At 36.0% G+C, this 22624-nt stretch overlaps 1 protein-coding gene across 3 annotated transcripts in view; it reads right to left on the reverse strand.

Annotated features, from left to right (window-relative positions):
• The window catches only part of COMMD1 (copper metabolism domain containing 1), a 206755-nt gene extending 189518 nt beyond the window's left edge, over positions 1 to 17237 (reverse strand). For all 3 annotated transcript variants that reach the window (XM_081265548.1, XM_081265546.1, XM_081265547.1), the window contains exon 1: positions 17055 to 17237. In XM_081265548.1, coding sequence (XP_081121674.1) covers positions 17055 to 17231 — 177 coding nt within the window. In that variant the 5' untranslated portion in view covers positions 17232 to 17237. The remainder of the gene's footprint in view (positions 1 to 17054) is intronic.
• Positions 17238 to 22624: the final 5387 nt, after the last annotated feature.

Here is a 22624-nt window from a genome sequence, read left to right on the forward strand (position 1 = left end):
AATGACTGCTTTGATATAAGGGGAGTAACCAAGGACAGGGTAGGGACGAAGAGCTTGAGAAGAAGATTAACATTAAACAGGGATGAGAGGTGGAGGGAAAGGGAGTGAGAAGGGAAATCGCATGGAAATGGAAGGTGATCCTCAGGGTTATACAAAATTACATATAAGAGGAAAGGAGGGGTAAGAGAAAAATAATACAAGTGGAAGAAATGATTTACAGTAGAGGGGGTAGAGAGAGAAAAGGGGAGGGGAGGGGAGGGGAGGGGTGGGGAGGGGAGGGGAAGGGGGATAGTAGAGAATAGGATAGACAGCAGAATACATCTGTCACTAGAATGGCAATATGTAAATCAATGGAATTGTAACTGATGTGATACAGCAATCTGTATACGGGGTAAAAATGGGAGTTCATAACCCACTTGAATCAAACTGTGAAATATGATATATTAAGAACTATGTAATGTTTTGAACGACGAACAATAAAAAAAATAAAAAATAAAAATTAAAAAAAAAAGTCAGAAAACAATAAAAACAAACAAAAGACAAAAAAAGTCAGCAAACAGAAACAGCACTGCCAAACTCTAAATTACACTCTAGTAGTATAAGCTAACTAACTGGTTTTCATTCTGCCAGTTACTTTTTCCAGTAACTTACTTGCCATCTATGTTCTTAACATTTTGAGTATGACACCTATCTCTATCAGCATCGGGGGTGGGGAGGAATTCACAATGAAGCAAAACAAATGTTTAAAATATTTACCTGCAAATGCCATAATTTCATTCTTCTTTAAGGCTGAGTAATATTCTATTGTGTATATGTACCATATTTTCTTTATTCATTCATCTGTTGAAGGGCATCTATTAAATAATTCCAAGTAACAGATTAGCATTTAACTTCAGGGGGAAAGAATTTAGCCTTTTCTTAAAAAAAAAATTGGCCAGCTCAAAGATGTAAATGTGCAAAAGACTCCAAAAGAAATTACAAAGTTAAAAAAAAAAGGCTCTTATAGATGAATGGATTAAAAAAGTGGCATTTATACACAATGGAATATTACTCAGCACTAGAACAAAATCATGGCATTTGCAGGGAAATGGATGGCATTAGAGCAGATTATGCTAAGTGAAGCTAGCCAATCCCTTAAAAACAAATGCCAAATGTCTTCTTTGATATAAGAAGGGCAACTCAAAACAGAGCAGGGAGGAAGAGCATGAGAAGATGATTACCATTAAACAGGGACGAGAGGTGAGAGGGAAAGGGAGAGAGAAGGGGAATTGAATGGAAATGAAAGGAGACCTGCATTGGTATACAAAATTACATATAAGAGGAGGTAAGGGGAAAGGGGGAAAAAAAAACAAGAGAGAGAAATAAATTAGAGTAGATGGGGTAGAGAGAGAAGAAGGGAGGGGAGGAAAGGGGAGGGGAGAAGAGGGGGGATAGTAGGGAATAGGAAAGGCAACAAAATACAACAGACACTAGTATGGCAGTATGCATAAACGTGGATGTGTAACCAATGTGATTCTGCAATCTGCACACGTGGTAAAAATGGGAGTTCATAACCCACTTGAATCAAATGTATGAAATACGATAAGTCAAGAGCACTGTAATGTTTTGAACAATAATAAAAAAATGATAGTGGAATGTGATGGACATTATTATCCAAAGTACATGTATGAAGACACAAATTGGTGTGAATATACTTTTTATACAACCAGACATATGAAAAATTGTGCTCTATATGTGTAACAAGAATTGTAATGCATTCTGCTGTCATATATAAATAAAAAAATAATTAATGAAAAGAAATTCAATACCTATTTAAAAAAAAAAGAATAAGCAGATGTGGGTTATTCACACCCTAAAAAAAAAAAAAAAAAAAAAGGCTCTTTCCTTCCCCCTTCATTTTAGGAACTATTTCTACAATATTGCTGACAGCCCCTAAAGCTTTCTCTTGGGAAACAGTACTTGATTAGTGTAGTGTCCAACTAAAGTGCCTAAGTTAACATATTTTTAAAAATTACTATTTAACTTGGAATGGATCCACCATTTGACCCAGCTATCCCACTACTCGGTTTATACCCAAAGGACTTAAAATCAGCATACTACAGGAACACAGCCACATCAATGTTTATAGCAGCTCAATTCCACAACAGCCAAACTATGGAACCAACCTAGATGCCCTTCAACAGATGAATGAATAAAGAAAATATGGTACATATACACAATAGAATATTACTCAGCCTTAAAGAGGAATGAAATTATGGCATTTGCAGGTAAATAGATGGAAGTAGAGAATATCATGCTCAGTGAAATAAGCCAATCCCCAAAAAACAAAAGTCAAACGCTTTCTCTGATAAGCGGATGCTGATCTATAGTGGGGCAGGGGGATAGGGAGAATGAAGAATTTTGGTTTGTGTAGATGGGAGTGAGGGTAGGGCTGTGGGGATGGGAAGGATAGTAGAATGAGACAGACTTATTACCTTATATACATGCATGATTACACTATTAGAGTAATTCTGAACCATGTACAGCCAGAGAAATGAGAAGCTGTGCTCCATTTGTGTACAATATGTCAAAATGCATTCTACTGTAAAATTAATTAATTAATTAATTTTTTAAATTAAGGACAATATATAGTCCAGGTTAAAAAAATTACTGTTTAAGAATCAAAACTACTGGTGGGGATATAGCTCAGTTGGTAGAGTGCTTGCCTTGCATGCACAATTCCCAACACCACAAAATAAATAAATTAATTAATAAATTAATTTTTTAAAAAAAGAATCACAAAAGAAGATATATCTCTAAAGAAGGCTCCAAGGAGTTCTCAGAGAGAAGAGGGAAATTGACCTAGGACTAGCAGGCATAACTGACAGAAAAAAATTTCAGCACATGCCAGAAAAAGGAATAGACAGAGGCTTATTTAGAAAAGTAGATACATATCCAAGAGAGAATGGGGACAATGTCAAAAGAGATACCTTTAGGGTAAAGCAAGGAATATACATTCAAGGGAGAACGGGGCTATCTCCTGAAGGAGAGATAGCAACCCATGGTGTGGGGTATTAATATTTACAGAAGGGGCTGGGGTGGTGGCTCAGTGGTAGAGTGCTTGCCTAGCATATGTGAGGCACTGTGTTTAATTCCCAGTACCATATTAAGAAACTAACTAAACATTAAAATAAAGGTATTAAAAAATATATTTATACAGGGACAGTTGCTGTGGGCTGAACTATATGTGAAACCAGGGTGGAGCTGCAGAGCAAAATTTACATAATTTTGCATCAGTTTTCCTTTGCTTGCTTATTTCCTTTATTTTACAAAGGCATGGGCAAGGCCACGTCTCTTGAGAATTACAACTGTTCCTAAGCATTTATTGCATCTCTGGCTCAAGGGCACTTTCTTTGAGATTCAGCATCTCTCTCCCTCTTTGTACCAAATTCCTATCTCAGTTCTATAACAGTGAAAGAATTGAGCCAAAAGAAATTTAAAAGATTTAATAATAAAAATGAAAACAAGGGGCTGGGGATATGGCTCAAGTAGTAATAGTAACACGCTCGCCTAGCATGCATGAGGCACTGGGTTCAATTCTCAGCACCACAAAAAAATAAAATAAAAATATTGTGTCTACCTAAAAGCTAAAAAAAAAAAAAAAAATTAAAAAAATAAAAACAAGAGAAAAAAAAATAATACTGCAATAATTAGCCAGGCAAAGTTGACATGTCTCTGTAGTTCCTTCACTCATGAAGATGAGGCAGAAGGATCACTTAAACCTAGGAGTTCAGATCACCTGGGCAACCCATAGTGAGATCCTGTCTCTAAAAAAAGACATACTAGTTAATAAGGCCATCAAAAAACTATTGAAGAAGTCATAAAATGTATGACAAGGGAGAGTAATAAAGTGTAATTTATTCAATTATCTATAGTGCATCTTCTAAGAAAAACTTTTTTCAGTTATATAAAAAGGTTCAAAAGAAATAGAACTCAAGGGCTGGGGCTGTGGATCAATGGTAGTGCACTTGACTGGCATGTGTGAAGTTCTGGGTTCAATTCTCAGAACCACAAAATAAAAATAAAAAATTTCATCAACAACTAATAAAAAAAAATTTTTAAAGAAATAGAACTCAGAGCAAAAGTTCCTATCTTATAGTCTGATTTGTAAAGACAAAACAGAGCCAAATTAAACTATATATACATATACTTGTGAAATCAACCTATGTGTTGATCCAAAATGATTCTCAATGGAAGAGGCATCATGGATAAAGAATGATTTTCTAACATTTACAACAATTTTAATGCTTGAAAAGTAGAGTCCTATGTTCATAATAGGTAAACTCTGGAAACTTCTCAAATGCCCATCAACAGTAGAATAGATATGTATATTCAAATATCAGTATACTCAGCAGGAATTGGCAAAATATTTTCTGAAAAGAGCCAAATAATAAATATTTTAGACTTTGCCAACCACCCAGTTTTCATCACATCTACTCACCTTGGCCTGAGGGCAAAAACTACACTTTACTACGGGCATTGAAATTTCAATGTCATGTCATTTTCAACAAGTCACAAGATAATTTTAATTATTTATTTATTTTATCCATTTAAAAATATAAAAACTGGCTAGGGTTGTGGCTTAGCGGTAGAGCGCTCAACTCATACATGTGAGATCCTGGGTTCGATCCTCAGCACCACATAAAAAGAAATAAACAAAATAAAGATATTGTGCCCATATATAACTAAAAAGAAAAATAAAATTAAAAAAAATTTTAAAAACTATTCTCAGCTCACTAGTTGTACAAAAACAGGCAAGGTGTCCGATTTAGCCTGTGAATTGTAGTTTGCTGATCCCTGCTCTACATCAATGACAATGAATGATCTATAATTATACACAATAATGCTGAATCTCATAAAAATAATATTAAGTGACAGAAGCCACACACGAGTACTTAGTACTGTACAATTCCATTAATATAAAGTTTGCCAACAGGCAAAACTATACTATGGTATTAGAAGTCAGAAAGTGGTTCTTTGGGGATAAGACATTAGTGAATATCAAAAAGGATGAGGGAGTTTTACAGTGTTGGCCATATTTGGTTTCTTATTCTGGTGCTGGCTACATGGTTACATTCAGCTTGTGAAGAGTCACCAAGCTATGTAAGTAAGATCTGTGTACTTTGCTATATGCTATATTCAATAAAAACGTTTTTGAGCCAGGCATAGTACCACATGCCTATAATCCCAGTGACTCAAGGAGGCTGAGGCTAGGAGGATGGAAAATTCAAGGCCAGCATCAGCAATTTAATGGGATCCTGAGTAAATAAAAAGGGCTGGGGGTATAGCTTAGTGGTGGAGCAACTCTGATTCGATTTCCCCCCATTACTGGAGGGAAAAAGTTTTTAAAAATAAGGTATCCTTTCTAGAGAGCTACCTAAAAAGCCAGAGAGGACTTAAAGATCTACTCACTTTAGGAATACATAGCAAAAGAGAATATAAGGCTAGATATATGATATGTATATAAGTGAGATCCATAGAGTAGAATTCTCAATAGGAAAATTAAGTCACTTTCCATCTCTATAAGAAAGGGAATTATGGGATTGGATGGCAAAAATATAGACTGGGAGATTCTGTTCTAAACATCAAGTTTACATAAAATTAGTTTGAACATTTATCACTTTGATTATAAAATCTACTAGTTTTCTTATAAGAAAGCCAAATATAATAATTAAGCAATATTCACTATCTCAGGTAAAAGTCTGTCATTGACTTTAAGGGATAAAAAAATTATAGAGGTGAAAGCAAGGAGGGAAGTATATAAAAAATAAGTATTTTTCTGCCTTCATTCCTTTATTCGCATTATTTTAGTTTACTGTCAGGACATTCTCCCATAACAGTTCCAGGAGGAAGGAAGTTGTTTGATTCACTAATGTTTTCAGGGCGGTAACAGGTACTCAATAAATGTTCACTTGAATAAACACATTTTAAATGAATTATAGATAATAATGTTATTTCTTAAGAAAGTAACATGCTCTATGAATAAACATTAGAGAAATTTAAGGATCTCATAAATGGTAGCTTCTGTGATAGGACTGTAGAAAACTACTGCGAAAGAGCTATATTGCTAATCATGTCATAACAGGGAATAATGTTCAGAACATTATCATTCAGAGATAATTCCATACTGGCATATAAAGATATTAAAAATTACTCTTCTACAGATTAAACATCCCTAATCCAAAAATATGAAATCTAAAGTGCTACAAATCCAAAATTTTTTGAGCAGACATGATATCACAAATGAAAAATTTCAAATCTGACCTAATGTGATAAGTCAGTCAAAATAAAGGCACACTGCTGGGCATGGTGGCACATGCCTGTAATCCCAGCAGCTCTGGGAGGCTGAGGTAGGAGAGTTCAAGTTCAAAGCCAGCCTCAGCAAAAGTGAGGCACTAAGCAACTCAGTGAGACCCTGTCTCTAAATAAAATACGAAATAGGGCTAGGGATGTGGCTCAGTGGTCGAGTGCCTCTGAGTTCAATCCTTGGTACTAAAACAAATAAGTAAATTAATAAAGGTACACTAAAAATATTGCATAAAATTACTTTCAGGCTATGTATATATTAAATACAAAAATGAATTTCATGATTAGATTTGGGTCAAATCCCCAGTATATCTCATTCTTTATACATCAATACCCCCAAATCTGAATAAACCCAAAATGCTTTTGGTCCCATGCATCCTGGATAAGAGATACTCAACCTGCATAAAAAGTACACATAAGCCAGGCATGGTGGTGCATGCCTGTAATCCTAGACTCAGGAGGCTGAGGCAAGAGGATTTCAAATTCGAGACCAGACTCAGCATCTTAGGAAGGCTTCAAGCAACTTAGCTAGACCCTGTCTCAAAATTAAAAATTAAAAAAAGCACTAGGAATGTGGCTCAGTGGATAAATGCCCCTGGGTTTAACCCCCAGCACCAAAAAATACCAAAAATTTATACAATTTAGTTATAAATTATAACTAAAAAGAGATTTGTGTGCTTCGCTGTATATGTGCTATTTCCAATAAAACATTTTGAGCCAGGCATAGTAGCTCATGCTTGTAATACCAGTGATCATATAAAATTATAACTTTTGTAATTTTTTATAATTCCTTTATTTAAAAAGAATTTAAATAAAGGAATGAGTTTAGACAAATTTTCATCAAAGATAAATAATGGTAATGCAAATTTATAAAAACTATATTCTAAATTAAGACAAAGTTAAAAATGTGGATGTTGGGCTGGGGTTGTAGCTCAGTAGTAGAATGCTTGCCTTGTACACATGAGGCCCTGGGTTTGATCCTTTGCACCACATAAAAATAAAGATATTGTGTCCATCTACAACGAAAAAAAATATTTTAAAAAATGTGGATGTTTTATTAGAACCAAAATCTTGATTTTTTTCATATTTCTGCAGTTAAAATAGGATCCACTTCACCACACATCATTTTTATCTTATGGCATTTATTATTTTTTAAGACAAAGAACTCTGACATTTACCTTGTATACAAAACAGGGTAGAGCACATTCGGGGCTTAGTAAATAATCAGTAAATACATTGAAGATAGACATATCCTTTAAAATCTTATCCAAGTACTCCTTCAACTCAAGTCAAGTTTCCATACCCAGAGTAGTTGTTTTGAGACAAGGAGAACAAAAAAACTGATTAATACAGGTTTTTCCCTAAATTAAGAAAGAAAACCCAAAACATGTCATTACAGGTCATTTGAGTCTGTTAAAATAGTCTGCAAACCCCAGCTGAGTAATCCACAATTACTGTTTATAATATGATGTCCAGTAACCCAAGAAAGTTACATCAATAAATACCAATCCTTTAGAGAATTACCAATATGTCTTGTACATCATTACCTAAATTCTCAAAAATGCTCCATGAAATCAGGAAAACTCTATTTTACAAAAACTAGAGAATTACAGCAAAAGGGATTGTTTACAGAGCTTTAAATTGTCCAAAAAATGATATTTCTAAATTCAAAATATCTACCCAAATATTTAGACTTCCTTTTGATTAAGAAATTCTTATTGTTGAATAGCCAACTTCTAAGCATTTTCTGAACTTGAACATTCCAGAGAAAACATTTAAACATTATGTTGCTGCTAGCATAGCAGTACATTAGCAAACCAATATTCTACTGCCACCTACAGTACAAAAAACAGAATTACAGCTTAAAGCTAAGACCTAATAAGTCAAAGGTGAACAGTAACACTTTAAAACCATATATTTTGTATCTATTTTACTTTATGCTCAATATATTATTAATTATGTGGTCATAAATGGATAAAAGTAAAATTCATTCTTAAATTGAATATAAAAACAAAACAAAACTACAGCTGGGGACATAGCTTAATGGTAAAATGTTTGCCTACAAGAAGCCTGTAGTTCAATCCCGAGACGCACAAGAAGGAAAAATAATAATAATAATAATATTGCATTACACATTTTTCTTCATTTGTAAAGAGATTCTAATGATAAGTAAAAAGATTATACAGTAAAATATTTCTACATTATACAATAAATGAAAATTTCTTGCATAGACAAAAATGATCAATTATACAAACCATTCTGGTTTTTTCTCAAGAATGAGCTACTCAAATGTATTCTACAAGATGATTCCCAACATGGAAGCTGATACTACTGTTCTTTGATAATACTATTCTTTGATGATTAAAAAAAGTATCACTAACAGCCAGTCAACTTGAGCTGTTTTGTAAATTTGATATTACATGCACTTAAAAGTGCTTCTGCTTTGTTTTGTTTTTGTTTTGTTTGGGGGTTTGGTTTGGTTTTGAACTCGGGGCACTCTACCACCGAGGTACATCCATAGCCCTTATTTTTTTTTTTTTTTAGAGAGTGAGAGAGGAGAGGGAGAGGGAGAGGGAGAGGGAGGGAGGGAGTTAGAGAGAGAGAGAGAGAGAGAGAGAGAGAGAGAGAGAGAGAGAGAGAGAATTTTTTAATATTTATTATTTTTTAGTTCTCGGCGGATACAACATCTTTGTTGGTATGTGGTGCTGAGGATCGAACCCGGGCCGCACGCATGCCAGGCGAGCACGCTACCACTTGAGCCACATCCCCAGCCCCCCTTATTTTTTTAAGACAGGGTCTCCCTAAGTTTCCCACACTGGTTACAGGTATATATATTCTACAAGATAATTCCCACCACACCCAGCTAGGCGTCTATTTTTACTATAAACACTTTCCATAAAACTTTCCAGATATTTAGAAATGAGAATCAAATTGTGCTTTTTAAAATAATATATACTATAGTATGCAAAACATAAAATTATTAGAATAGGGGCTGAGGCTATGGCTCAGTGGTAGAGCACTTGCCTAGCATGTGTGAGGCACTGGGTTCGATCCTCAGCACCACATATAAATGAATAAAATAAAGGTCCATACATATAAAAAATATTTTTAAAAAATTATTAGAATATTTAAAAGATTAAGTGTTCCTCTACAGACATTTAATTTCTTCTATTTACATCACATCCACAAATATCTTAGAAATATGATGTTCCTCAAAAGCCTCTGGAGAAAGCTGTCACCAGTGCTACATACAACTAATCTAAATTCTGAATACTGAAGAACTACATATGAAAAAAAAAAACAAAGTCAAGATGGACAAATCTTTAAAAAGTCAAATACAGAAAGTTATGTTCAAACAAAATCTCCCTTATTTGAAAAATGACTTGGCTAGACATAATATTTTGTTCATATGAAAAGAGAACTATTGGAAATTAAAAACAGGATCAAATGAAAAATTCAAGTAAAAGGTTAGAAGACAAAGTCTATCAATAAATGTAAGAAAAACACAAACAAATGGAAAGTAGAAAAAATAAAAGAAAACTAGAAGATTCAGTCTAAGAAGGTCTAACATTTGAAAACCTAGAATGCTAGCAAGAAGATAGGAAAAAAAAAAGAAAGAAAATAATCAAAGTAGTAATACTGTTGTCCCTGGGTATCTGTGGGGATTAGTTCTAGGACCCCAGCAAACACCAAAATCCATTGATGCTCAAGTCACTTATGTAAAGTGGCACAATATTTGCATATAACCTAAACATACTTTAAATAATCTCTAGATTACTTTTAATAGCTAACATCATTTAAATGCTATGTAAATAGTTGTTAACAGGTATTGTTTAGGGAACAATGACCAAAAAAGAAAAAGTCTGCATATGTTAAATGCAAAAGCAATATTTTTTTCCTAAATATTTTCAATCTACATTTTCTTGAATTCTTGAATGTAGAACCCAAATATTCAGAGGGCTCACAGTTTCTTGAATTCTTGAATATAGAACCCAAATATTCAGAGGGCTGACTGCACAACTTTTCCCAGAACTAAAGGTCACCAGTCTCCAGACTGAAAGGACAAACAGTGGCCTGAATAATGAAATCGTAGTCACACACCAATGACAAGGAAACAAAGGATAACAAGAAAATCCTAAAAGCCTCCAGAGTGAAAGACAGGTTACATTCACTGAAAACAATGCCTTCAAAATTGTGAGTCAGTTATTTGACAACCTAGAAATATATTCTCAGCCAAACTACTAAGTGTGAGACTAAAAATAAAGACATTTTTAATAGTAAAAAAGAAAAATATTACTTCCTATATACCCTTTCTTAAGGAACCACTTGAGTACATGCTTCCGGATCTGACAAGAGATAAAGTAAACTGATTCCCAGAACGAAGATGGAACTGTTGCGCTAATGTCTTGGCCTGACCAGGTCAAGCTTTGAGATTGAATCTGTCATAAAAGAAACTTAATATGAGAGTCCCAGAGAAGCCAAATCCTTAACTGGGAAAGACCCCAGTCAGTCATATTCATAAGAAGCCCCTACCTTCAGACCAGGGTCTGACAACCCAAACAAGGAAAACTAGTTCTATGCTGTTTTCATCTTTTCCTTTCAGTCTAATAAGTAGACCTTTTTCTTTTCTTTTTTTTTTCTTTTCTCTTTGTTCATGTTGTACAGTAGACTAGGAATTATTCTACCTATAACTGCTGTCTTAAAGTCTACATGCTCTAGGAAACTACATGATTCACAAGGACAGAAACTACAGCTTCAATGTTTACTGCTGTATCCTAAGTATAATGCATGGTGCATAATTAAGTTGTTTAGTAAGTACATGTGAGATAAATAAATACACAAAAATATTAAAACTAGTTACCTCAGCAGAAAATATTAGATGTGCTTTAACACATCTCAAATGTCTATATTGTAATTAAATAATGTTTACAATAAGGAGTTAATAAGATGGCTAAAGGGCTGGGGGGAAAAAAATAGGCACAGCACCACACACCTGTGGTCCCAGTTCTATTTATTTATTTTTGTCCTGGGGTTAAACCCAAGGTCACTTTACAATTGAGCTATATCCAGTTATTTTATTTTTGGGGACTGGGTCTCACTAAGTTGCTTCAGGTCTTGCTGAATTGCTGAGACTAGCCTTGAACTTGAGATCCTCCTGCTTCAGCTGCCAAAGTCACTGGGATTTCTAACAGCTATATATGCCACTGAGCCCGGCTCAGATGTTTAAATAATTCTTAAAATCTTTTACCATTGTAATTCTAAATATCATGTTTCTGATTGGTGATTTCCTATAAAGTTTAAACTAGCTTTCATATGTTGGTTCTGAGGCTCATAACATTATATACGTGATTCTGAGGTCAAAACATTAAATTTTGTTATTTTTACATTACACTAATAAGCATAAATTTTAACATTCTTTAAATATGAGCAAAATTTTCAAATATAAATTCTACATCTTACTAAGAATGCATACTTAGCACTTAGTACTACAGAAACATCAATAAGTTTTTTGTTGTTTTTGATTTGTTAATCACAGATCTCAAGTCTTTTTTTTTTTTAAGAGAGAGAGAGAGAGAGAATTTTTTAATATTTTATTTTTTAGTTTTCAGCGGACACAACATCTTTGTATGTAGTGCTGAGGATGGAACCCCGGCCGCACGCATGCCAGGCGAGCGCGCTACCGCTTGAGCCACATCCCCAGCCCCAGATCTCAAGTCTTAAGAACAAGTTAGTACAAATGGTGCTGGGAAAACTAAACATCCACATGTTTAAAAAAAAAAAAAAAAATCCACATGTAGAAGAATGAAACTACAAATTAGTACAACCATTTTGGAAAGCCTTATGGAGATTCCTTAAAAGACTAGGAATAGAACTACCATATGACCCAACTATCCCACTCCTCAGTATTTACCCAAAAGAACGAAAATGAGCATACTACAATGATAATAGGCACATCAATGTTTACAGCAGAGAAATTCACAATAGCTAAGTTATGGAACCAGTTCAGGCACCCATCAACAGATGAATGGATTTTAAAAAGTGCTATATATACACAATGAAGTTTTTACTCAGTCATAAAGAAGAATGAAATTATGGCATTTGCTAGTAAATAAATGGAACTGGACAACATCATACTAAATGAAATAAGCTAAGTCAAACTCAAAGTTCAAATGTTTTCTCTCATGTGCAGAATCTAAAGCAAAGTAAGGGGAAGGAAAAGGAGGTGAATCCCTCAAAAGTAGAGGGGAGATCAGTGCAATAGAGAAAGGAGACTGAGAGTGAGGAAGGAGAGATGGGAAAAGGGAGGAAATATGGAAAGAAAATGATAAAATTATGCTAAGTACATATATGAATATACCAAAGTGGATTCCAACTTTATGTACATCTATACAGCAGCAATTTTAAAGAACAATAAAAAAACAGAAGGCAGACCAACAGAGTAGAGAAGAAGGGGAATAGGGAAAGAGAAGAGGAGAAGAATACTGAAATGAGGTAATTATATTCCATGTACAATTATGTCACAGTAAATCCCATTATTATATATAATTACAAGGCACTAATAAAAACCTTTTTTTAAAAAAAGGAATAAGTTAATAAAATTAGTCAAGAGGCCTAAAGAGGTACCTATTTCCAATTTTTAGGTATGTTTCAAGCAACCAACTTAAAAACATTATTTACATATATGTAATTAAACATAATTTACATATATTGTAAACAGATGTTTGAGGCAGGAGTCAGCAACCTTTTTTGTAAGTACTCAGATGGGAAATATATTAGGCTTTGAATGCCACATGATATCTGTCACAACCACTAACTTTATTGTAGTGACTAAAGCTGCTCCAGACAAGATGTAAATGAATGAGCATGTGGCCATGTTACAATCAAAACTTAAAAGTAGGCACCAAGAAGGTATAGCTCAGTGGTAGAGAGCTTGCCAAACATATCCATCCCCTGGGTTTCATCCTCAGCACCATAAGGCAAAACAAAACAGCCAAAGCTAGGGTTATAATAGGGGGAAATTGGAAAAGAGCGCCAAGCCACATTAGACCCATGGGCCATGGTTCGCTGCCCCAATTTAGAGTACTACTACATTTTCCAGCTCTCCCCATCTAGAAGTAGTATAGGTTTTCCTCTCTATTGCCCAGGGTGGCCCTGTGTTTGATCCTCAGCACCACATAAAAAATAAATAAATAAAATAAAGGTATTGTGTCCATCTACAACTAAAAAAAGTAAATAAATTAAAAAATATATATAAAATCATCACCAATAGAGGGCAGTAGTGAATAAAGAAAATAACGGAACAAAAGGTGATGGATCCTCACACCAAAGATCGTTATTCAGAATTTTAGTAAACCAGAATTAGGCATACCCACAACTTGAAAAGCAAAAGCAAGCCATATGCGTGGTACACGCCTGTAATCCCAGGAGCTTGAGAGGCCGAGACACGAGGATCATGAGTCAAAGCCAGCTTCAGCAATAGTAAGGCACTAAGCAACTCAGTGAGACCCTGTTTCTAAATAAAATACAAAATAGGGCTTGGGATGTGGCTCAGCAGTTGAGTGCCTGAGTTCAATCCCTGGTACCAAAAATAAATAAATAAAAAATAAAAGCAAGAGCAAATAAAAGAGTATAAAAACTTATATAAGTTGAAATTACAAATGTGAAAAAAATCATATAAAAATAGCAGTAAATAGCAAGCAAGTACTGTGTTATATAGGATGTCATCTCCCTAAAACACCACTCCCAATTCATTTATTCATTGCTCTTGGAGCTACCCAAAATTGAAAACTAGAGTAAGTGAATCATCTGCTGCACACATCTACAAGAAGATGAAATGTTTGCCCTTTTGTGTTTAACTGGGCTGGGGGTTTAGCTCAATGAGGGGAAAAAATGAAGGCTATTAACATTTGTGACACTGAGCCAAGAGAGGCAGTACATGCCTGTAATCCCAGCTACTCTGTAGGCTTAGGCAAGAGACTAGCTCCAGACCAACCTGGGGAGTAGAATGTCCCTGAATTCAATCTGTAGTGGAGGGGATAGAGTGACACTGAATTTCTTGCTGGAGGTTACACATCCCTTCCTTCCTTTCCTCTTACCCCTATCATTTCTCTCCATTTTCAGTTTGTTCACAGACCGTGATTTTCCTGCAAATGACTGAAAGGTATGAATTCTGCTGTCACCTATATGTAAAAATGTATACTTTGCAGGGCTGCGGTTGTGGCTCAGTGGTAGAGTGCTTGCCTAGCATGCATGAGGACCAGGGTTCAATCCTTAGCACCACATAAAAATAAAGATATTATATCCACCTAAAACTAAAAAATAAACCAAAAAAAATGTATGCTTTGCTTAAAATCAAGAATAAATGATAGCAAGATTTAAAGGGACAAGCATTGTTTCACTTTTTTTTTTTTTTTTGCCTCCTCCACTAATACTCCTGATTGGTTACCACATTAGGATGGAATTGAACTAGTCACCATTTCCTGAACATGCTCTACATTTTCCTGTCCCACCTCTATTTTGTTAACCTAGAATGCCCTGTGTAGCTGGCCCCTCATTTCAATCTTAAAATACTCTTCATTGAGCTGGGGATGCGGCTCAAGTGGTAGCGCGCTCGCCTGGCATGCGTGCGGCTCAGGTTCGATGCTCAGCGCCACATACAAAGATGCTGTGTCCGCCGAAAACTAAAAAATAAATATTAAAAAATTTTTTAAAAAATACTCTTCATTGCCAGGTGTGATGGTGCAAACCTGTAATCCCAGAAACTGGTAGACTGAGGCAGAAGGATCAAAAGTTCTAGGACAGCTTGAGCAATTCAGTGAGACCCTGTGTTAAAGTTCAAAAAAAATAAAAATAAAAAGGATTGGGGATGAAGTTTAAAGGTAGTGTTTGCATAGCGTTGTAAGGACCTGCATTCAATCTGAGCACCACCAAAAAAAAAACCAATTTCACTTTCTTCAAGAGCAACAAAAATGGCATCCCCGTGAAGCCTGCCAAAAAGAATATCTCTTTACTGTCCACAGTTGCTTAATCACACTTCTTTTTACAAATACTATAGTACTCCTGCATCATGCGTATTTGTGCATGTTCCCTCTTGAATGACATTCTATCTCTACTCAAAGCTTTTTGTTTAAAAACATTTACTTTTCATGTTTCCATAAAAATTACACATTTAACCTTCAGTACTACTTATGAGATAAATGAAGATTAAAAGCAGATGTCACCCTGAGCCTGAGGTTTCAGTATTAAGTTAAACAACCAAAGATTTTCTTCCTTGGTTCCTCAGACCAATCAGCTGCACAAAGACCATGTTACCAGGCATAGGCAAATTTTCTGGTGCCTTCTCTCAGTACCAAGAGAGCCATGACAACATTGCAACCCAGAATTGCTCAGCAAACTTAAGTATCCTGGATATTAATCAGCAATGTATTTAAAAGAAAATTAAGGAGAAAATTTTTGGGCAATCTCTTCTCTGAATATCTCACAATTTTTATCTCATAACAAAACCAAGAATCAAAATATGGTCCACCTAAAGAGGAATAGCAGCCCCCAATATATGAAGATCCTAAGACCAACAAAACATGACTGTATGCAGTCCCTTATCCTCATCCCCATAAGCACAATAAACACTCAAAACTCAGTATGATGTCAAATTTTCTACAAAGTCTTCTCTGATACTTAAGATTACAAATTAACAGAAATAGAAGGATCGTTAGTGGTTTATGCAATCCCACTACTCCACAGGTCAGGCAGGAGGATGATGAGTTCTAGGCCCACCTGGCCAACATAACAAGACCTTGTCTTCAAAAAAAAAAAAAAAATGAAATGAGTGTTCACCATGTTTTTGCAAAAAACAAAGGAAGTAACATGTAAAATGCTTGGTGTAGTTCCTAACACATTCAAAATCCACAAAAAAAAAAAAGCATTATTTTTAAGTCTATTTCTAAAGTACATTTTGGTACTAGATGTATTCCTATGACTAATTTCTTGGTCTAAACCAAAGTTGTCCAATACCACAATAATTAACCACATGCAATTACTGTGCATTTCAAATGTTGTTAGTTAGAATTGATATGTGCTTTAAGTGCAAAATACAAACCGATTTCAAAGAGTGAAAAAAATTACAATTCTTAATATTTTGTATCCTGATTATATATAAAGTGATAATACTTTGAAAACACTGGGCTAAATAAAGCATTAAAATTATTTCACCTACTATGTTTGTTTCACATAATTTTATGGGGCAGGCTGATCCATATTTTGACTTCCAATCGGTAAAAATGCTCTTAACCATACAGTTGACTGCTTAACAGGTGTTCATTCTGGCCAATCCACTCCTTAAATAAGCCAGCAAATAGTGGCTCATTTTAAGGCTCTCAAACTTCCACAACCTAGAAAGCTGGAGATCAACCCAGCGCTCTTAATTTTTAAAAGTCCAGAGCCCATAAACGCCGAGGAAACGCGAAATTGATAACCACCCAAAAAGAGTGACAGTCATCTTGGGGACAGTACTTGAGCAGAAAGAGGTTACCCTTAGGAAAGAGACGGGATGCAGAATGAGCTCCTCAGATCTGTAGCGGCGCGGTGTGAATGGAGCCCACTACATAGAAATCTGAAGAACAAAGTCTTTTCAGACTTGGGGCTTGGGGCGAGTCTAAGGGCTGAAAGGAAGGGGCTGGGCTCTGTGGCAGAGGCTTCAGGAAGAGCAATACCTTAAGAATTCCCCTCATCTTCGCCAAAAAGGGACGGAACTCCTCAGCCGACACCTCCGGATACAGCTGGCTCCTCAGCAGCTCCTCCGTGATGCCCCGGTGCCCGTGGAAAGCGTCCTGGGCCAGGCCGCTCAGCAGCCCGCTCAGAGACTTGCATCCCTCAAGCTCGCCCGCCATGGTGTGCAAAAGCCCCGCCCCCAAACAGCTGAGAGCCGCTCTCTAACGGCGGCCGAGATGAGTCTAAATTGCCCAGGCAAAGGCATGCTGGGAACCTTGAGGCCCTTCTACCAGGGGTCGGTGACAGCAGCTTCCAGTTTTGTTCTGTAAAACCCATCCCCACAGAAGGGCACCCACCGGCGTACGCATTCAATTCCATGTAGGCTTCTTTACTCACGCTGATTTCTTTCAGCACTCCAAAACCTATCCAAAGGATGATTGCTTGATGGAAATCCCTTGTTAACCAGTTTAACTTTTTGACTTGCCAGCCGATTAACTGAATGGAATCTACCACTCAGCTGTAATTGCTGCCTAAACCTCACCTATGGAACATTGATCAATAAAACTATCTCCTGATGACATAATTGGTTTGCTTTCGTTGTTGATTACCTTTAAAATTTTTTTTTTTTTTGTAGTTGTGTATGGAGAGAATGCTTTTGTTTATTTATATGCGGTGCTAAGGATCGAACCCAGTGCCTCACAAATCTAGGCAAGCGCTCTGCCACCGAGCTACAGCACCAGCCCTTGATTGCCTTTTTATAGACATGCATCTTATGTAGCCAGCTAGACAATGGCTCTGATCCAGTGTTGCCGTCCATAACAAATATTTTGCCAATGCTTTCTTTGCTATCCTGCAATGCATTGACAATTTAACTTCCTATTCATAAAATTACAAAAATTCCATTTATTCCTCAGGCGTAAAAAAAGATAAAATACTGATACATGCTAACATAAATGAACCTTAAAAACACTAAACAAAGGAATCCAAGCAACGTGCGATGGCACAACTGTAATCCCAGTGACTCCAGCAAGAGGATCGTGAGTTCAAAGCTAGCTCCAGCAATTTAGCAGGAGGCCTTAAGAAACTCAACAAGACCCTGTCTCAAAATTTAAAAAATAGAAAAGGCTGGGGTGTTTAAGCACCCCTGGTTCAATCCTTCGTATGAAAAAAAAAAAAAATCCAGTATCTGGCTAAATGAAAAAAGCCCAGATACTGGATAATCCCTTTGTAGTAAATGTCCAAAATTGGCAAATCCATAGAGACAGTAATAGTTGCCAAAGACTGGGGGAGAGAGGAATGAGAAATATTGGGAAATATGTGAATTGACTCTCCAAAAATTAATGTAATGGAGCTGGAGTTGTAGCTCAGAGGCAGAGCACTTGCCTAGCTAGCACATGTGAGGCATTAGGTTCGACTCTCAGCACCACATAAAAAAATAAATAAATAGGATAAAGTCATGCTGTCCATCTACAACTACAAAAAAAGTTTTTTAAATTAATATAATGACCTGGTTATAATTTAGAATTTTAAAAAGGAAATAATTCATATTATATTAATTACAATGTGTGTCTAGACACAACTACACGAGGTGACTGGAAGACATATAATATGTGCCTGAAATTTTTTTCAAAGAAATATGAAACAGTGACTTACAAAAGATGTAAATGTGTCTTAAATGAAATTTTTTTCTATGTGAAAAATCAAAGACTCCTCTCACAGACAACCGATACTGCATTAATGATTTGATAAGAGTGTACTAGCAGCCAGGCCTGGTGGCGCACGCACATCTGTAATCCCAGTGCTCAGCATCTAAGGCAGAAGGATCCTGAGTCCAAAGTCAGCCTCAGCAACTTTTGCAAGGATTTAAGCAACTCAGCAAAACTTTGTCTCCAGATAAAATATTTCTTTAAAAGGACTGGAGATGGGCTGGTTTGTGGATCAGCGGTGGAGCTCTCACCTAGTGTGTATGGGGCCCTGGGTTCGATCCTCAGCACCACATATAAATAAATAAAATAAAGGCATTGTCTCCAACTCCACCTAAAAAATTAATATTTAAAAAAAGCGGTGGGAGAGGAGGGTGGGCTGGAAACACTAGCTCAGTGTTTAAGCGCCCCTGGGTTCAATGCCCAGTACCAAAAAAAAAAGTGTACTAGCAATGACTATAGTTTTTTTTTTAATTACATCTGAAAGATCAACATAAATACTGTTGGGGCTGGGCTTGCTTTGTAGCTCAGTGGTAGAGTGCTTACCTCTCATGCATGAGGCCCTGGGTTCAATCCTCAGCACCACAAAAAAAGTAAATAAAGATATTGTGACCATCTACAACTAGAAAAAAGAACTTAAAGAGGAGGAGTGTTTTTATCCCAAACTCCAATATTCCCATTGTATTCTGTCCTGTTCTACTTTGTAGAAATCTTAACAACACAGATGCCTACTTTGTAGAAATCTTAACAACACAAAGCCTACATCTTCATGTAGAACAACTTGTGATTTCTGCTGATGCAAACTGATAAAGTTGTGCAGTGTTGGTGACTCTAAAGAGACAGCAATTGCTATTGTTAACAATGATATTCTGAAACAGAGATTGGTAAAGTTTACCAAAAACTAAAGCTTCTCTCACTTAATGTAGTAATTACAAACCTGGAAAACTGGAATGTCCGTATATATTAAAATCAATCTAAAAGTACATTGTTTCTATGTAAAAAGGAGTTCAGTTTAGGCTCAAATCATAACAAACAGTTTTTTTACATGGATGTCCCCCTGCATGGCAGGATGTCTCCTCATATCCCTGGCCTCTAGACACAACTATACTAGGTGACTAGAAGATATATAATATAGCCACATGCCTGTGCTACCCCTACTCTTCTATTAATGTAACAATTGAAATGCCCTTTCAAAGCATTGGCAGTCTATTAATAACCACTAATAGAGGGCTGGGGTTGTGGCTCAGTGGTAGAGTGCTTGCCTGGCACATATGAGGCACTCGGTTTGATTTTTAGCACCACATAAAAATAAAGATATCTTGTACATCTACACATAAAAATATTTTTTAAAAAAGAATCACTAGACTGCTTTAATTAAAGTTCATCTGGGTTTTCAAGATAGTAATTTGAAGGCAAGATAGTCTCTTTTTTTTTCTTTTATTTTTTAGTTGTAGTTGGACACAATACCTTTATTTTATTTATTTTTATGTGGTGCTGAAGATCAAACCTAGGGCCTTGCATGTGCTAGGCATACACTCTACCACTGAGCCACAACTTTAGCCCAAAGGCAAGATAGTCTTTATATTAAAAAATATCTGATATATTTCTTCCCCTAGAATTAATTTCATTTTTTGCAGTACTGGTGATTGAACTCAGGGGAACTTACCACTGAGCTACATCCCTAGGGGGAAAAAAAAATTTAAATTTTGAGACAGGGTCTCACTAAGTTGCCGAGAGGCTATCCTTGAACTCCCAATCCTCCTGCCTCAGTCTGCAGAGTTGCTGGGATTACAGGTGTGCACCACACCTGGCTTTATAGTTAGTATGTATCTGTCAGTAACAGAATGGTTTTTATTTTCTTCTTTTTGCTTACCTGATTTTTCTAAATGTCTACAATGTACATGAAATACTGTTGTAATGAGAATATTTAAAAAAAAATTTTTTTTTTGTACCAATATCTAGCTCATTGCAATTACCAGAGAGGTCTAGGACATGATAGGTTATCCATTCAAGAGAGAATCCTCATTTTGGATGGTTGGTCAAGTGTTGTTTTGTAAAACCTATTTTACAAAACATTAAAGAAATTCTATAAAGCCATTGTTTATTGACAACATTCCTACATTCTCCTATATCTGCATGGATCTGTTAGGAGAGTTTGTTGTTATTGTTTTTTGCAGTGCTGGGGATTGAACCTATGGCCTATGGCATGAACCTATTGAACCTATGGCATGCTGGGTGAGCACTCTCCCACTGAGTTACATCCCCAATCATAAGAGTATTTTTTTTTTTTAAAGAGAGAGTGAGAGAGGGGAGAGAGAGAGAGAGAGAGAGAGAGAGAGAGAGAGAGAGAGAGAGAGAGAAGAGAGAGAGAGAGAGAGAGAATTTTTAATATTTATTTTATTTTTTTAGTTCTCGGCGGACACAACATCTTTGTTGGTATGTGGTGCTGAGGATCGAACCCCGGCGGCACGCATGCCAGGCGAGCGCGCTACCGCTTGAGCCACATCCCCAGCCCATAAGAGTATTTTTTTTAAAATGTCTATCCTACAATAGCAACAATTTTTGTTTATATAAAGTATCCTATAAAAGCTTTTAATGTTTGTTGAAATGCTGTTCTAATGGAGAATCCTGTACATAAACACATTAACACAAGCAAAATTTAAGCATTTGTTTATTGTTTAATCCCAGGAACAACAATAAAACCAATGGAAAAAGAGAAAAAAAAAATGCTTATAACTTGAAAGATTTCAGATAATCAAAGCAACTGTCATAACCATGGAGACTGTCCCAAGAAACCAATAACATCAGCTTTCAAATTTTCCTATCTTCTGAGGCTGACAGGTCTACTTCTTACATTAATGGGACTACAGTTTAATAAGCCTCTATAGATTATCTAATTCAACCTTCCTATTTTATAGAAGAGGAAAATAAGACTCAGAATGACTTGCTCAACATCTCAATAGAAATAAACATCAGAGCTGGAACTCAAACCCAAACTTTCAGACCCTCAAATTAATGCTATCTCCATTATCACCCACTTGTTTCTATCATATTATGTAAGTTGTTTAAACAAATAATCATAGAATGTTTATGTGCTACATGGAAGTAAATTGTCTCTTTGAAGATAAGTTGATCCCAAAGGCTTACAGATCACAGGGACCTAGGAAGTTCATCTCCGACATCTAACAGCCTGGATGGGTGTACAAACACCTCATGATCACAGGATCACCTCCTTGGAACAATCGTACTTGGACCTATAGTAGGCATCTGTCACTTTATGGGGGCTTAATAACTTGGGAACAAATACTGAATGAACCTCCTACAAAAATCTCCCAATTCAAATACAATGGTAATGAGAACTCAGCAGGTTAGATATGACAGAGTCTTTGCTCTGTATTGGAATACTGCTTCCATCAACTTACTCGTCTATCTTGAACTTCATTACTCCACCAAGTAAAGATAATGACACCTATTTCACAGGATTATTGTCGAGGATTAAATGAGATAAATTTGTAAAACGTTAGCATTTTGCTTAGCAGGTAAGTAAACTCCCTAAGAGTCAGTGGCTATGTTATGTAGGAGAAACCAACAGAAGACGAGTGGGTTGTACTAACAGGCAGTCTTTGACAGGTGGTCACAAATTTTAAAAAGTTCTCTGGCATTTAACCAGAATATACTTAAGCTTCTAACTATCACCCAATAACAACGAGTACGAAACAATTAACCTTAACACTTTTGGGGGGAAAGGGGGTACCGGGGATTGAACTCAGGGGCACTTTACCACTGAGCCATATCCCCAGCTCTATTTTGTATTTTACTTAGAGACAGGGTCTCACTGAGTTGCTTAGCTCCTCGCCAAGTTACTGAGG

This window comes from Spermophilus citellus (assembly GCF_964194105.1).
Source record: "Spermophilus citellus genome assembly, chromosome: 13".
NCBI lineage: Eukaryota > Metazoa > Chordata > Mammalia > Rodentia > Sciuridae > Spermophilus > Spermophilus citellus.